At 36.7% G+C, this 18,771-nt stretch overlaps 1 protein-coding gene across 14 annotated transcripts in view; it reads right to left on the bottom strand.

Moving 5' to 3' along the window:
• LOC110467474 (centriolin-like) overlaps positions 1–18,771 on the bottom strand; it is a 98,014-nt gene that overhangs the window by 59,742 nt on the left and 19,501 nt on the right. For 11 of the 14 annotated variants that reach the window (XM_021524666.1, XM_021524673.1, XM_021524676.1 and 8 more), the window contains exons 4-11: positions 17,132–17,299; positions 16,645–16,749; positions 15,969–16,155; positions 15,585–15,778; positions 8,959–9,084; positions 5,450–5,666; positions 4,733–4,744; positions 1,490–1,644 (exon numbers count right to left, since the gene is read on the bottom strand). In XM_021524666.1, the coding sequence (XP_021380341.1) occupies positions 1,490–1,644; positions 4,733–4,744; positions 5,450–5,666; positions 8,959–9,084; positions 15,585–15,778; positions 15,969–16,155; positions 16,645–16,749; positions 17,132–17,299 (1,164 nt within the window). Of the gene's footprint in view, positions 1–1,489; positions 1,645–4,732; positions 4,745–5,449; positions 5,667–8,148; positions 8,275–8,958; positions 9,085–15,584; positions 15,779–15,968; positions 16,156–16,644; positions 16,750–17,131; positions 17,300–18,771 lie in introns of all 14 variants that reach the window. The other 3 variants (XM_021524668.1, XM_021524680.1, XM_021524667.1) reach the window with 2 other exon arrangements.

Raw genomic sequence — 18,771 nt, 5'->3', positions numbered from 1 at the left:
CCATAATGATAAAACATGTCCCACTCTCAGCTCAAATCATAGCGATAAAAGATGTACCTCTCTCGGCTCAGATTGAAGGTGAAAACTGTTACAACTGTGGGTCGAAGGCAACTATAAGGTTAATGTATGATGGTAGGCTGCAGGCTAACCAATACACCACCACCCCCCACCCCTACTCTCGCACTGTCTTAAAACTTACTTTTGGTTGTAAAATTTCCATACGTAAACCATAAAAAGGAGGATTACGTTTATAATTTGCATATTCAAACCCAATCAGTCCCGAAATGGAGCAATAAAAACGTGTCAGTAAAAACATGTAACTGATGGAGGTGTAGAACTCTTAGAGTACATATGTCTAAACAGAAAAACAGTTGTACATGCCAAGCCTTCGTTGTTGTAGTAGTACCATAAAACTTTTAACACTATAGCTAGACAATATGCTTCTACAGACAGATAAACTCATTCTAGAACTCACTCCCCCAAACTTTGTAGTGGGGCTGACCAATGTGTACTAACGACAACACAATGTATTCAGGATTTACCGTCATTGCTTCTGTCATCCAAATGTCTTATGGTCTGAAACTGCCTTGAAATTGTAGAAAATTTGCACATTTGCCTATTTATAGAACTGATTCTCCCATAACTTAATTTTAACCTGTCTCGGGCATAAATACAAATAATGCCAGGGTCCTTCAAAGAGCAGCTCTATTAGTTAAGTTACAACACAGCTCTGATCCATGTTTTACAGTACGACTTACCTTTGATATACAAAAGTCATACACAGGAAAACCACTCGCTGTAGAAGGAACATGCAAGGACATGGCTACAACTATTGTGCAGACATTGCCTTGGTGAGTTCTTACAAAATTTACATGTAAATATCCATGAAGTACATTCACAAACACAGCAGTATACCTCCCTGTAGATAATATTGGACTAGTCCATGTACCAAAATAATAAAAATTCTATTATACTTAGAGGGGAGTGGGGATGTGATAATGGTCAGTGTTATAAATGAAATAAACACCATAAACTGTAGACCGAGTCAACTTCACAGAGAGTCATAAATCTCCACTGATCAGCAGGACAACAAAGGGAGATAACCAGTTAATATCAGATCATGATTACAGTCAGGCAGTAAATGATTACTGTTGATCCTAATAATGAAGTATTTATGTTAACAGAGACAATTAATACTGTAGATATGATAACAGCCATAAAACAGTAAAACAAAGATACGGAGACAACCATCATACAACAACAATAGTTTAACAGACAACTGTTATATAATAAACCATAGACAATTGTTATACACTTATCAATTATGGACCTTTTTTTGAGGTGAGTATGTTGTTATATGCACCTAAAAGTGATATTGACCAACTGAGGTTAATATCATTTTCAGATCCATGTAACATGTATCGTAGACACTGCTATATGTTTAAATCTAACTGTAAGTTAACTGTGAGTGTAATACAAGACCACTTACCAGTTGCATTTTCTTGGCCATTCTTTGGCGTAGCTGCACCTTGACGTCATCCTTCTCTGTAATGTCACCCATACGCTTGAGGTCCTTTGTTGCCTGAAGCAGCTTCCTCTCTGTCCCCATCAAGTCATCCGTGAGGCGTTTCAGGCGGTCCTCCGCTATAAATCAGGTAGGGAACATGTCAGAATGGTCTTAGCACAAGTGATCTTGTATCCTGCTTGGAGTTTGACATTTGCAAATCTGTATCCAAGTCCACTAATTAGAATTAAACACTCCTTTAATATAAGACAGAAATATACACCATATTGAAAATGATACCCGGTTAATTCTCGTCTAATTTTTAAGTTGAAACCTAGCAAAAACTTCACAGGTAATTCAATTATAGGTAGCTATGCATGTTACATTAAGATGTTTGTGATTCTTAATGACAAATTGCTGTACGATGTCAAATAAATTACTAACAATGTATATGATTTTTCAGATCCATCTTTGGATCTTTATCAAAATCTAAAACCTAAAATTTTGAAAAACAAATAAGGATTCTAATTCATATGAGATGTAACAAAGCATTTGATTAGTAAATCGAAATAGTCTGCAATGGCATGGTATAACCATGTTATACCATCGACAAATTTTTACTTCGTAGGAAGCCTGGATCGCGATTGTTGATGACCCTGACACATCATAAAATTAACTATTAATGACGTAATGAACAATAGGTTGACCCTGAAAGGTCAATGCGGTTCCGCCTCACTTTGAATATTCCTGACGTCACCAATCCACGGCAGAAAGACACATATTTTAAAGAAAACAAACAAACAAGAACATCTTGATTTTGTCGTTTCTCGTGGAGATTTTTGCTTGTATGAATTAGAAACGGGAAAACCCTGCTGTATTTTGAGGTTTGCATCGGTATATCGTGTCACAAATATCTGTTTTACAGTAAAACTCGACTTTGCGCCAGTAGAATCATGATATACAGCTGCAAATCTCAAAACACAGTGGACTTATCCCCAGTGTATAATACGTAATTACTTTTGTGTGAGGTATTTTCAATTGCAAGCAGAGTTCAATGGTAGTCACAGACTAATGGTATGACGTCGACATAATGGTGAGTTAAAACCTACATTTAAAACTCTATCTAACAAAAAAGCTATATACCTTGTGCAATGGAACTTTAAAATACTAGGAATCGAATACAATGCTGCTAGCTCAACAGATAGCAATGGAAAGCTACTTTATTTCTGTAAACTGAAATTCCATTATTCAACTGAACAGAAATGTTCATGTAGCATTGTTCTGCGACACTAAACAGTTAACTTTAAAAAAAAAAAAAAAAAGCCTGTATCTTATCCATGGTAATAACATCAAATAACTTCAAATAAATGACAGCTTTTCAAAAATGGACAGTACATCATACAAATTTGTTTTCCTACAACCATAAAATCACAGCATGAGGGATAAATAAATTCAGCTGAATAAATTCATTAAGCAGAAATGAAACCTGTTGATAGAAAAAGTCCTATTACCATGAAGGTTAAAAATGATATCACAGTTATGATATAATGAAATATCACTTAGTATTCAGGAGGGTTTATCACTCAGAAATGACTGGAGTGAACAACTTCACTATCAAGCGTCTAATTTATCTACAATGTGTCGAGCTAAATATATATTTTACAGTGTTGGCCTATTTATGTTGGTCACATGATCAGTCTTAATACCTACAGTAACACCTAACTATGTGGCCTGCCAAGAGAAAATCTTGACCTTATAAAGGGGGCTGGCAGTATATGGAGGGAAACATACAGGACTACATTTGATAAAAAATAACAGAAAAAACAGCTGTTGTGAAATGATATGGCAGTAAGGGAGGAGGCAAATGAAATGATAAGCATTATAGCAAAGATTTTAGTGTACTGCTGAACAAATTAAAATGATAACTACATGACATTGTCTGTATTATTATAAAACCTATATAACTCAAAGTAAGCCTTCTACAAAGTGAGATATGCAGTTCTGTCGACCTTCCGCAACAGATGGTCAATTAAAACAATCTTAATACCATTAATTAAATCAACTTTTCTCCTTTTTTCTCTACTTAATGACTTAAAGATTTTCTGAAATTCTTTTTTTTTTGAAAGTATTTACCAGGATATGAAAAGGACTTCAGGAAATGAAAATGTTATCTGATTGCAGCAAATATTGACAAAAAAGTATCATTGTTTCTTTTTTCTTCTTTTTTAGGATGAAAAGTATTATTGGGATCAGGACATATTTCAGCCCAAAAGATACAGGCAGGAAAAACCCTGTGTGATACAAACAATCTGTAAACTGACATACTATAACTACATAGCAATGTGTAATAAGTCAGCAAAATAGAAAACAACCAGCAACCCACTCAGACAAAGTTGGAACTTCAGCCCAACAAGAAGAAATGTCAAGGAGACACCGAAGCAAAAGGAAAGAGAACATAAACCTCTACAAAAATAAATATTGACAACAAAATAGCGATTCCTGCGCCACATGTGGTTCCCATCATAATGTCTGCAGTCAAATCAGTCACATGTGGTTCCCATCCTGCAGTCAAATCCAGGAAAGGTGCCACACGAATGACTAGTGAACATTGACCTAGCTATGAAGCTTCTACACCTAAAGGAGTTCTCTTTTCTTGCTCTAGGATATACAATACTAATAGAATCCATCCCGGATGTGAGGTAAGGATAATGTTATTCAAACCCTCATCAGCGATGGATTCTATTTCTTGCTTTTTACCCAAAACCTGTAAAAACAGCTGCTCATCTAGTAAAGTTGTAATCTGTCCGCACAATTCTCATTTGCACATGAAGCCCAGATGGAAATTGTTAATGATGTCAATCAAACTTCAGACCCTGACTGACCCCAAAACTTCCTAGAATGACGCCACGAACAAAAGCGTGACCCCAAAAGGTCACTATAATTCCATCGCCAGTCTGCGCGTGTAAGTGATCTAGACCCGTGGGTCGGATACAATTTTCCAGCACCGCCAGAAATGCGGATATCTCGGTCTAGTATGTATGAAATATGATTCTCAAAACTTTTACAAATTTGTACAGAGAAAAGTAAAAAGCAAATATTAATAATTCTAAAGTAAAGCATACAGTATTCTTATTTGTTAGAATATTTGGTGAATGAACTATATTACTGATAGATTGTTAAAAACAGTTTGTGTTGCTTTGTGAGTAGTATTATATATGGGAAGCATACCTTCTTGCACATCTGCAAATCATGCAATAAAAAAACAGCCCCATGTTATTGATAACTACACTACATCAAGCTGAAACACTTTATCCCTCATTGACCATAACACAGACAACATTTGTGTACATAATACCACCTTTGACGGTATACATATATGTGTACATTGGTAATGGAGAGGATTACACATAATGTCACCTTCCTGTTAATATCATGATTTTCAAAAAGATAATTATTCTGTCTAATTATCACTACTAAAAATAATCTGATCAGGCTGAAACATGAAAACAATTTGCTACCTTCACATAGAGACCCTAGGGGTCTATTTTCTCATTTTGGCTTGGTACAGAAATGTTTGTAAATGTAACCTAGTGCTGACGTATACCAGTTGGAAGTTGTCATGTAGATGTGGCCTTTAACTTTTTTTGACTTTCACTAAGTACTTTATGTAACATATTATAACCTGAAACTGCTTCCATAGCCAATGGAATTCGAAACTCACGAAAGAAAGGAAAATTGTATAAACCTTTTTTTTCTTAGAAAGTACCGCAAAGAATGAAAACTTAAAACAGCCCATTGAAACTCTATAGGGTGTCTGTGTGTACTATCATATGTATTAAGAGTAAATGTGCATGTAGACCGTACCCATGTGTATAGTATATGTGCGTAGATGTGAACATAAAGATGTAAATTGTGTACAAGTAAACATGTAACATGTGTACTTACTTTTGGAGACCTTGTCCTGTTTGTCTGCCAGGGCACTGTCGAGTTGTCCGTGGATCTTCTCCATGATTTCACCTTTCTGTGGACTAGCCGACACGTTGTGGTAGCGAGCCTGCTGGGGCGGGGACACCCCCAGGGAGTTCTCCCGGGAGTACTGGTTGGCCTTGTACCGGGCACGCCCTATATACGGGCTCTCGTCTAGTGCTCCACTATCATCGTGCTGTAACAGTACACAAGTAAAGGTTATAATGACCTGTATCATGTATAATACATTTACGTACTTAGATCTGGTACTGGACAAAACTTCTGTCAACTAATAATCAAGCTGTATGTCTTTACGTAATATACAAGTATCGAAACCAATCAGATACATGAAATGTGAAAAAAAAAAATACATAAAAAATTTGAAAGTCTTTAATAAATTCTATACCAACCCTGTTTAAGTCAATCTATTCAAGGACAACATGAAAGTTTATCAAAGAGTATTTTGGAGGTCATTGATATACATGTATAAAACGTTGATCACCTTGACAAACTTGGATTACAGTCACCACCCAAAAATTGGATTTATTACAACATTTTTTATAAACAGACATGAAAGGACTTGACAAAACTGAGATGCCACTTTCTGATCCAAAAGTAAATCCAAATACATGTACATCTTAGTGTAATTTAGGAAACTTGTAAGCAACATAAAATGGACCCTTGATAAACACCTCATCTCTTACTTAGTACCTCTCCCCTTTTTCTAGTAAGGGTGCCCTATCCCTTCATTACAAGTTACTGCCTTCCTACAAACTAGTGCCTACGTTGGCTGTTTTTGAAAACTTGGAAGGTTCTATCATCATTCTAATTCTCCTCACTAGCAAAACGCCCAGGGTATTCATTATTAGGTCGAAAATAGCATTTTAATTTGACTTATTTTAATAAATTTATGATACATATATGTATATACATAAAAATTTTGAAATCTAAATCATTTGACTTGATTTCATTAATTTATAAAAACTAAGTGAGCATGAGCTCACTTAGATATACCCTCCCCCATTCCATGTGACCCTTGACCAATAACTCCATCAAATCTAATCAGGTGTAGAACTCAATGCAGCCCTACTTGGTGTCAATATTAACTAAATTTGTTGAGGGATTCATTAGATATCTTGCACACAAGGTTTTTACTTCCAAAGGGGTCAAGTGTGCTCTTTGATCATGACCTTTGACCCTTTACCCATGCTCAATATGACCAAACGTTGGTGTAAATATAACAGAATTTGTTCAGGTATTTATGAGATATCATTTACACATGCTTTTTACTACGATGAACTGACAGATGCACACACAGACGGCCAGACGCACTGACAAAGCATTTCTGAAGTTAAGGAATATTTCTTTAACTTCAGACATTTTTCAGCAACTTCATTGAGTTAACAAACACTCAAGGAATTGGGACCAGGGCAACATGGTAGGCATGTGTCGGGAAAGACACTCAATGAAAATTAAGTTAACAATTTGAATAGAAAAATAACTAGACGAAGATTCAAAATCGTCTCCTTTTTTAAATATCTACTTTACAACAATTATGAAACAAGCAAATTCTCCCAACTTACATCTACCACTTTTAATTTGTTGGCCTGAATGGTCTTTGTAACAGGAAATCTGAGTAACCCGAGAAAACTCATGCTGTCAGGCAGGCGACACAATACTTTTTCACATCCAATTAGGGAATTGAATCCAAGCTGTCTCCGTGAACGTCGAGCTTGTGTTTCACTGCACCACCCGACCACCCAAATCAGCACTGACTCGTTAACATGCAGTGAGTGTAGCCCAGACCAATTATCCTGTGTCAGTAATATGTATCACCAAATTACGTAAGAGGCGTGTGTTGTCGTGAAGACTCGGTGTAACATTGATGGTTATTACACATAAAGACAAATATCTTGTACTACCGTATTTTACCGCAAATAAGGCTATAAACTCTGTTCAACTTAATGTCCTTGTTAGACTTTCAAGGTCACAGGCTTCATATGTTTAAATCATTTAATAGATTCTAATGATTCGAGTACAGATATTTTGCCTGTCCTAGACTGAGGGTGTTGGGGAGGAACACCTTTGTGTGCATACGCTTCACTGGTCATTTGTCTGATTAAGGTGACAGTGTACATATAGTACTAGTCATCGAAACGCCACATACAAAATTGTATTGGTTGTGTAAAAAGAACTCTTCATAATCCTGATAAAGATGGTTTACATACATGTAAATCTTTTTCGGTAGGCACCAAGAAAATGAACTTCCATGTTACGTCCCAAGGAGGTAGCTGAACAGTACAGCCTTACCTGATTGTGCTGTGGGCTGGTCCCCAAACTGTCAGTACAGCCTTACCTGATTCCGCTGTGGGCTGGTCACCAAACTGTCAGTACAGACTTACCTGGTTCCGCTGTGGGCTCGTCCCCAAACTGGCAGTACAGACTTACCTGGTTCCGCTGTGGGCTCGTCCCCAAACTGGCAGTACAGACTTACCTGGTTCCGCTGTGGGCTGGTCTCCAAACTGTCAGTACAGCCTTACCTGGTTCGGCTGTGGGCTGGTCCCCAAACTGTCAGTACAGACTTACCTGGTTCCGCTGGGGGCTGGTCCCCAACCTGTCAGTACAGCCTTACCTGATTCCGCTGTGGGCTGGTCCCCAAACTGTCCGTACAGCCTTACCTGATTCCGCTGTGGGCTGGTCCCCAAACTGTCAAACTTGGAGTCGATGTTATGGAAGCCCAGCTCCTGTTCTAACTGGTAATGCTTCTCACAGGCCTTGTTTAACTCAGTGGTTTTCTTCTTCAGCTTAAAAGACAAATCAAACAGAATTTTTTCACAACAAAATTGTATTGGTTGTGTAAAAAGAACTCTTCATAATCCTGATAAAGATGGTTTACATACATGTAAATCTTTGTCGGTAGGCACCAAGAAAATGAAGTTCCATGTTACGTCCCAAGGAGGTAGCTGAACAGTACATCCTGACCTGATTGTGCTGTGGGCTGGTCCCCAAACTGGCAGTACAGCCTTACCTGATTGTGCTGTGGGCTGGTCCCCAAACTGGCAGTACAGCCTTACCTGATTGTGCTGTGGGCTGGTTCCCAAACTGTCAGGACAGACTTACCTGGTTCCGCTGTGGGCTGGTTCCCAAGCTGTCAGTACAGCCTTACCTGGTTCCGCTGTCGGCTGGTTCCCAAACTGTCATTACAGCCTTTCCTGGTTCCGCTGTGGGCTGGTTCCCAAACTGTCAGTACAGCCATACCTGATTGTGCTGTGGGCTGGTTCCCAAACTGTCAGTACAGCCTTACCTGATTCCGCTGTGGGCTGGTCCCCAAACTGTCAATACAGCCTTACCTGATTGTGCTGTGGGCTGGTTCCCAAACTGTCAGTACAGCCATACCTGATTGTGCTGTGGGCTGGTTCCCAAACTGTCAGGACAGACTTACCTGGTTCCGCTGTGGGCTGGTCTCCAAACTGTCAGTACAGCCTTACCTGGTTCCGCTGTGGGCTGGTCCCCAAACTGTCAAACTTGGAGTCGATGTTATGGAAGGCCAGCTCCTGTTCTAACTGGTAATGCTTCTCACAGGCCTTGTTTAACTCAGTGGTTTTCTTCTTCAGCTGAAAAGACAAATCAAACAGAATTTTTTCACAATCAATAACAGTTTTCATTAAAACACATGAAATATCTTTATTGTCCAGCCACATGCCGTAAGGGTTCTGCTTGTCTGCCTTTCTATTAGACATAATCACACTACTGGAAAACGTTTAATATTTTAACACATAATGGGTGATCAAATATTTATCTAGCTTAAAAAGACAAAGCACAAACTAATGAGATATTGGGAAAAAAATTAATATAACTTTATAGACTACCAATGTAACACAGTATATAAAGCTTAGCTTCTGACTGATACTGAGAGTAAAGAATTTGAGCAGACATACAATACTTCACCTGAAAAACAATTATCAAAATTGAGAAAAATATAGAGGAATATATTAAGTTTCACACTTCTCACCTGCAGTCTTGTAAAAATAAACCTTGGTAAAAAGGTCTATCTCCTTTATATATACTTAACAGTGATCACAATTAATTGTTCATGCTGTCATAATAAAAGGTAGTACATCCCTGCATAAAAACCTTCTCAACAAGAGGAAATTTCACAAATTTAGCTGAATAAGATTTTAAAATTCATGCACAAAAAATGCTTGTATGCATATATATATATATATATAGTCCAGGAGTTTAAGATAATCCCAACGAATGTTCACCAGGTATCATGTCAACTGTCAGACTGACACATACTGACATACACTACCAGTACCCCCGTACTGCCAACACGTATACCGGTACAAATCAGTACCTGCACATATTACACATGTTGTGGCCATTCAAACCTCTACCTCTATAAACGTGTATAGAAATCAAAAGTGACAAATGCTTTAGCGCTGATAAGAGACTTATAATTCCCGCTCGTTTAGACATGTCCGTCAGCGTCAAATTTCCCTTATAGCTTGTCGTTATAAATACATTGTCGTTAACGATCTTTAATCCATTCATCAATGCTGACCGGTGTTAAGATAGGACAGCGTTCTAATCGGCCATAATTTGATCTTCTATCACACTGACCGTGTTGTACTTACCCAACACTCTGTACTGACTATCATTGAAATCACCCAGTAGACATTTAAAGGGAAGCTTATATATTCCTTTGGAACAGCCTGAGTTGTACATTTAAATGACATATATCTTCAAAGTGAAAGTTTACAATCATTTCATTTCTATATATGATATATATTTATTTCATTTTTCATTCATGATTTACAACCAAAACAAATTTATGCATAAAACATTTCAAAGTAATTTAGCATGAGCATATTTTCGTTCCATATCTTCTTAAAATTACTCAAGTGAAAATAAATTAAATTCAAACATTTTTGTTTGATATGAAATACGGACATGTATTCATAATAACAATGCACAGAAAATATCACAGCAAAATAACCAGTTTTATAGCATTCAATATTGAACATGATCTATTGTATGGTTACAATACCCAGAGAAAGAGTATTCTACGATTCCCATCATTGAATTGTGTGTAAATGAACTTTTTATTTATTTAAAGACGGCACTTTGAAAATGAAATAGTGGGGCAATGTTTAGAAATGTAAATAGTTAATAAAATGTCCTGCAAATGAAATAAAAAGTTTACAAGAGTTGTGTGTGGGGAACAAGTATTTATAGATTTTAAATTTCTTTCACTTCAATCTTTCAATTGGTATACCTGGTAGGTATAATGTCAGTAAATAAACAGAATTAAAGAATATTTAAGCTCGTACCATAATGAAACCTGTATAATGCTAGAAACTCAGGACTTGTATTGTAGTACAACAATTTATATAACCCAGACAAAACTCTCGCACTGCAAATTTTTGTAAGCCCCATTATATCAGAATAATTATTAATGTATTTTGAGATTATAATTTAATGTCTAAGATTTAAATTGTAGTGTACCTAATAAATCCAAATCCATGCTGTAGGGATATGCAGGTGTACCTGTTATTTAAACAAGTACATAAGTCTTTTCCAGGACTTACCAGGGAGTAAACCATATCAGTACAGATGTACACCATAGTCCGCAGACACAGAGGGGTGAAGGGCTGAGGTACAAACTTAGCACAACGAAAGGATTATCATGATCAGGGAGACATCAAATAGAGGGCATGTAGAATCAGTGGACATTTGGGGGAAATGAAGACATAGACAGGGTATGAACAAGTATGTAGCAGTAATGGATGGCCATGAGATGAAGACACGAAGAAGTTTAGAGCAAGGAGCTGATGCTGGAGACTCCGAGGGGCAATCATGATAACGGAAGATGACATGGAGAAGTTAAGAGGAGATAGAACTAACAAATCACCAATGCTTTCCACAAACTTGATTTTTGTTTTGCATAAATAATGAAGCATAACACACATTTCTCCATAGAAAACAATACTGCAACTTTAGAATTAAATATAAAACAGTGCTAACCTACCTATATCCTTAGATAATCGTCTCGTTCAAATAAATCCTCTAGATCCCACGATTTGTCAATATCCAAAGTTTATTCCATGAAGATCGACTTTCTCCCAAGTAACGAGAGCAGTGGTGCCTATGTAAGGTGCTCGGTGTCGTAGGGACTGACGAGAGGACTGACGTGAGATTACCGGTAAATAGCTACTGCTAATACACTAGTGCTTTAGTGTGTATACAATATCAGCTACTGATAAGGTACAGTTGCTAAAACTGACCCCAAATCACAGCTGGGACACCACGATTGCTGTCGGGAATACCCAGGAAATTGTAAAGCCATGTTTCAAAGCAAATATTACAATCAAAATTAATTATATTTATATATATGTATTGTGGATAATTTGAGACTGACAATATTTGAGGAGGGGGGGAGAGAGTAAATGGGCTGGAAAAGGAAAGGAATCTGAGAAAACAAAAGAAAAGACAAGAATTAAAGGTTAGACAGGTGAAAAGGTTAATGTTCTGACAAAAAACTTCAAACATCAACAAGATATTTTTTTATAAATTTTCGTAAAAATTCATCAACCCTCAAAAAAAAACATTTCTTTTGTTTATAGAATCAGTAGTTTTATCAAATAAGTAGAAATAAATTTAAGCAAAGGTATTTGGAAAATCTTCATTCTGGAATGTTTTCTTGTTAAAAGTGCCCAGTCTTTTGCAAATTTTAGTAAAACAGTACAAAGAACAATTATCCATTAAGTGAAATTGTGTAGTGATTGTGATTGAAAAAGCAATAAGATAGGAACATGGTAGTTATACTTTTGAAACTTACATAATTGTAAAGGATAAATAAAGTGTAAGGTTTGGGGTGGTGCCTCCCCTACAGTGGTCAAGTTAGCTGGACACACATCTCACCAGGAGCCAAGAGTCTTCACCGTTCTCCAAGTGTTTATTTATTGATTGATTTCTAATTTAAGATATCGAGTGTATAGAACTTACTATGAGATACCCTTGTTATCAGTTGTTACCTTTGCGATAAAATTTACCTGGATATTTAACACCTCTACGAGGTCTACCTGTACCTGAGGCGTTTTACGTGGCTTTAATCTGTAGGTGGTGCTGCATATACAGCTAGATTTCTACGGTAAATCACAAAATGTCAGCTACAATTAAGACAAACGGAAGCAAAGAGACACAACTCTAAGAACAGACTGTATTTAACCCTTTCACCACTGTAGACCATCATGGACTCACCCAATTGAATGTATGGTAGAGTCTACTCAAGTTACCTAGGGGTGAAAGGGTTCAAATTATGTATGAAGGTTTGAAAGGATGCAATGGTCTCAAGACAAACTCAGACCTCTAAGGCAGATAGACAAAAAAGGGAAAGAGTCAATAAAGAAATGTATAGGATGATATGTTACCTAGAAATAAAACTTAGCACTGCTACTTCAAATGTATTGTAAGATGGCAGGATTACTGGGACAATTTTGTATCGAGAAACTCCAACCACTTCCTAAAACACTGACTAGTTATACAGGATAAGTGCTTGTTGGATATTCGGTCAACAGGATAAGTGCTTGTTTGATATTGACCCAACAAGATAAGTGCTTGTTGGATATTGAGCCAACAAGATAAGTGCTTGTTGGATATTCGGTCAACAGGATAAATGCTTGTTTGATATTGAGCCAACAAGATAAGTGCTTGTTGGATAGTGGGTCAACTGGATAAATGCTTGTCGGATATTGTATAAACAAGATAAGTGCTTGTTGGATATTGAGTCAACAACATAAGTGCTTGTTGGATATTGAGTCAACAAGATACTTGTAAGTGCTTATCAGATAGTAGAGCAACTGGATTTGTACTTGCTGGATAGTAGGACAACCTGATAGTGGTGTCTGGATAGTAGGACAATCTGATAGTGGTGTCTGGAAAGTGGGGCAACCTGATAGTGGCAACTAGATAATGGGACAAACTATATAATTATACTGAAGTCCTGTATATATATCAGACCAGATCAATTTTTATATAAGCCATGATTCATTGTTAAGAACATTTACCATAAATAAATACATGTGTTACCTTAACGTCTGAGACTCTCCACTCAGTAGTGGTAGTCAAGTCAAAAACACACTCCAGCTAAGTCTTATCAAGCCTGGCACTTGTCTGTCTTTAGATCATGTCAGCGAGGTACTCAAACAGATCTGACACTTTAGTGTGTAGTCTCTAGCAGTACACCAAGCTCTAGACATAGGGCACTGATACAGCCCGGTAAACGTCACGCAAAACACTTACCACTATCAATTTAAAACCATTTGTCTTTTAAAGCCATCCATCATGTTTGAAGATTTTAAGGTTTTTTCTCTAGACCACCTCAGACAGAGAATCTTACAAAAAATTACTCGGTAAACTAAGAGACCCAGACATCTGCTCTGTCACCTGACATCAACACAAAATACGGTTAATGGTCAGAATCATGTACATTATATATTCCAGGACACCATGTATATCATAATGAATGGATCTGTTTACTTGAACTGTTACAATTGATTTGGCAAAAGCACCACCATGACAAATTTGAACTGCATGGAATTCCATAACCGATTTATCACAAATGCTTATTGCTGCCTCAGACAATAGAAAAAGTAGCCCAATCAAACTTAATCCAATTATGAAGTGTTTTCTCCAATAAAACTGCTATTAATTTAAATCTTAACTAGACATTTGTTTTTGTGAACAAAACCGTATGTCACGTACACCCCTTTAACAGTTTAAAAGTTACGACCCTGACAAGATATTCCTAAAAACTTTGGACTTATTTGACCTTTGAGCTCGATGTCAAGGTCGCAGTGTCCTAATGACAGTGAACTGTACATCTTTTGTAGGTGATGCAGGTATAGTTCAAGTTTTATCAGGATCTCTTTAACTTAGCACATATTTTAACTTATTATTAGAAGAACTGCCTGTTGCTTAATTATAAAATGCATATATGAACAAGTTCTAATTGTAATGGGGACCGTTACAGAAGTCCTCAAAACTGACCCAATAGTCGCAACTGATGCTTGGATAGAATTGCCAATGCCATCAATATTAGACACAGTGAGGGACCGTTGGCATCACCTTGGCGTACACCTTTAAATGTTTTAAATAATCAGACTTTTTTTACCTTTGACCTTGAGGTCAAGGTAACAGTGACCTAATGACAGTGCACTGCACATCGTCTATGGGTGATGCAGGTATACTTCAAGTTTCATCAAGATATCTTAAACATTTTAAAAGAAATGGCCTGGACAAGATTATATTAAAAGAACAAGATACAGTAGAACCAGCACTAATACGATCAATATGTTTCCCTTCATTGGAAGAGGCGACATAATGATTCTTTTTGCTTTTCAATGAAAACAATTAAATTATCCACCCACAGTACTTTTCAAGTACAATTTTAACAGCTCACTGAAAAGGTGGTAAAGTGCAGTTTGAAAAGTAGTCAAACATTGAGTGTCTCCAACTCTTCATTTTACATTTAACTTGTAAACAAATTATACCATTGGTAATCAATCAAATTTCTCCAAATGAATTTTGTTTTATCCTGGCCGTCTAAGTCACTCTTGCTAAGGATCATATTCGGTGCAATTCTGATCATTGCATTCACAGAATAAGCCTATATCACACTGAGTGTCCACCACCCATCCCCGCCCTTGGATACCCCTAGTTTGGGGTTGGAGGGGTTGTCAGGCACTATTCTGATCCCCGAGATTATGATCATTACATGAAAAACAGAAGGAACTGATAGAAGTCTATATTGCACTCTTAGTGACCTGTGATTTTGGGCCCTGCCTCTCCTTAATGAACTGGGATAATAAAGGTCCAAGTGAGACACATTTAATATATTGCTGTATTTATCCTCCAAAACTATCAATATAAGAAGTTTGATGACTCAGTTCCTGTTAAAATTATAGAAGACAACATGTTATTATGACTTCCTATCATAAAGTCAAGCCGATCTGCTCCCACTTGTTGGAAACACCGTTCAGTTGAGGTAATTCTCAAGACTTGTGATATTTTATACAAGTTGTGTGAATTCTGTTTTCGCTGATTTACGTACCAGATCATTTTTAGTTTCTAATTCCCGCTCGAGTTCATTGAGACGGTCGGCTGTAATTTTGTGCTGACGTTTTCTTTCCTCGTCTGCTGCCTTTGAAAATGATGACTCCTGGGCAGAGCGATTCTGCACTTCTTCCAGCTTCCTGTTCCGAGCCTCCTCTGTTTCAAGCAGACGCTCCAGTTTCTCAATCTCATCTGATAAAAGAGTAAGTTTCAATCATTTCAAAAACAACAGTTTACAGATTATCTTTAACTTATCTTAATACCCGTTAGCATTTACATATATATATACTTATACTCATGAAAATATTACTGAAGTCAGCTAATCACAAAGTGAATTTTCTTAACAAATCAATATTATAAAGGTTAACAGAAGACAGCTTACCTTGCTCAAATCTATCACGTGCGTGTCTGCGCTCCTCCTCTGTGACTGGCTGGCTGTCGAGGACCTGGAGTGTGCGCAGGTGGAAGACGAGGTAGAGGCGACAGTGGGGAATCTGGCACAGAGGATTGTCTGCCACGGTCAGCTCTAACAGGTCTGGTAACGGCTTCAGCTTAGCAAGCTCACTCATCTGGGGGTAGCAAACACAGGCTTACATATACTGACTCGTTAAAAATATCTGAACAACATTCGTCTGTTAGTCATTGTTTGGTCTTTTGCTTTTATCACTAAAAGTGACTTTTAAGGGGGAGATTTTTCTGAAACAGACACACTATCAAGGCCTTAACAGTTCTTAAGTTATTTTTTCTTATTCATGAATATGAGAAAATCTTATTTCATTGCATAGAAATCAAGGATTTAATAACAAATTTAAATATAATGCTAGTTATAAGGTAGAGACTAGATTGGCCACCGTCTCTAGAATATTGAATTATTCAGAAAAAAGTTTAACTCAAAAAATTTGGATCACTTGGATGACCGATTCTATAGACTAGGGGGAGATAAGCTAGTAGTAAAAACTTAGGGGATGGTAGCCAGTCTAGGTAGAGATCTACATTTGCAAGTGTTTTAACAGACCAAGGGCAGTAACTCCTACTTGACTTTGCTATATTACACTGACCGACTGTAGATTGTTTTTGCCCAGGTGTAGTGTACGCAGTGCTTTCAGTCGCTTGCCCAGCCAGATTGGTATGTGTTCTATGTTGTTCCCTGTGACATTCAGCATCTGTTATATGTGCAGAGAAAAATGTGTTAATTTAACACCAACAAAATCATTTCTCATTTGGCTAGAACATTAATGACAAGTCAATTTACCATTATTTCATAAATTATGAAACAATTCTGCTTAGTACAGAATATGAAAGACTTATGAAAACAGAAATTAAAAAATTATTTAAATTGTTCTTTGCTATATTAAGTGTTCTTTTCTTTTACAATGACTCTGACAATATTTTGTATTTATGGAAGAGCATTTCACTGTCTACACTCAAATACAAATTATTTTTTTTCATGTTCATATAAACATATATTTGTAAAATGTATTGACATTCATGCATTCAATAATTGAACAATCTTTAACAAGACTACAGTATATAACTTAGCTTTACCTGTAGGTTAGCCAGATTCTCCAGTCCTTCCACCTTTGTGATGTTGTTATAGGCCAGATTCAGCTCGCGCAGTTTGATGAGCTTCTCTAGTTTCTCCACACGTTCTATCATGTTACAGCTCATATTCAGGTTGGTCAGCTTCTTACACCGGTCAAGGTTTTCTATGTACTGTAACGACAAGGTCAAGGTTTTCTATGTACTGTAATGGAAAGGTCAAGTTCAGGTTTTTTTTATAACAAACAACAGTTAGTGAGTTACAATGTAAAACTATTCTCGTGCTCAAACTCAGATAATGTGCTGCAGCTCACATTTTTGTAACTCAGAGAGATCTTGCAACATACTCAAAAATGAATAACTAAACATGGAAATGCTGGCAGTTAAATGACTCCAATGAGTACAGAAAATATGAAAATGTTTCAAATATGTGTAATTTTTAAAAACTAGAATTTTTGCCTAAGCAAAGAATCTGAGTTTGAGATACAGGCCCTAGCAAATTGTGTAAGGATATAGAAAAAGAACTGGTCAAGATAAATATGTGGTCAAGGTCACAAGAAAGACCATTTTTAAATTTTACAACAAAGAGAAGTCAATATGACAATGACGACAAAGTTAATATTGATTCGATAAATACAGGGAAATGTATGCACTGTTATGATAAAAGGTTTAGAAATCATTAAGATTTATTCCTTAAATAATTTCAAGACCAGGAATGTGAGTGTGTGTTTTATACCATTAACTCCCTCACAAACACTCACAACCACAGAAGAACTAACCAACTAATTTTTTTAAATCACAGCTCTCAATAAAAATATATCATTTTTCTCATGCAAAATAAGTTCAATTTAAAACCAGATCACTCTGAATACATTATAATGCTTCCATGAACATCTTTTATGATTCCACCACATGCTCTGCTAATACTTACTTGAATTCTAAGTTTAACTTAGGTTGAAATGAATGACTTGTATGTAGTTGATGCAATACAGGCATCCCCAGTGATTATAAAAATATAAGTTGAATACTTATTATGACATTCCAGATCTTTTCCTCCCCACATTTATAACTGTTGGGAGTTGGTTTTGTTAATTTAACATCTTTCGTCATCAAAATGACAATGTACATAATTATAGTGAACAAACAAAGGCACAGACCATCAGCGGCCGATACGCAATCTTTCAGAATGACATACCAATGTACTGATAGAGATTTGGACTTGGGAGAGGGAAACAGCGACGTGTCTCTGCCGTAGTCAAAATAGGACATGTATGTTGTATGAGGACAAATGTTGTCTAAACAAAGACATCCCACTCATCACTTACCTGTAAGTGCCCTAAACCCTTAGTATGTATATCAATCAAATAGTTATCAACAAACTAATATTCCACTAAGTTTCCTGTAGCAAAATGGGGTATAGACTGCATTCAATTTTCGCTGATAGTAACACAATATAAGTTGGTTTATTTGAACAGTCTGAATAAAAAAAAATGGAAATATTTTGAGTTCCAAGATATTAATGCTAATTGTATCATCTTGCAAACTCATGTTTGTTTTTGTTATTTTTCATCATGATACCATTTATCATTTACTATAAGTCATCTACTGGTGTGTATAATTCCAACACAGCGACACAAGGTAAGGCT

The sequence above is a fragment of the Mizuhopecten yessoensis genome, unplaced genomic scaffold (genome assembly GCF_002113885.1).
Source record: "Mizuhopecten yessoensis strain PY_sf001 unplaced genomic scaffold, ASM211388v2 scaffold11173, whole genome shotgun sequence".
Classification (NCBI taxonomy): Eukaryota; Metazoa; Mollusca; class Bivalvia; order Pectinida; family Pectinidae; genus Mizuhopecten; species Mizuhopecten yessoensis.
The sequence above is the reverse complement of the archived record's forward strand: the minus strand, read 5'-3'. Positions and strand labels throughout refer to the sequence as shown.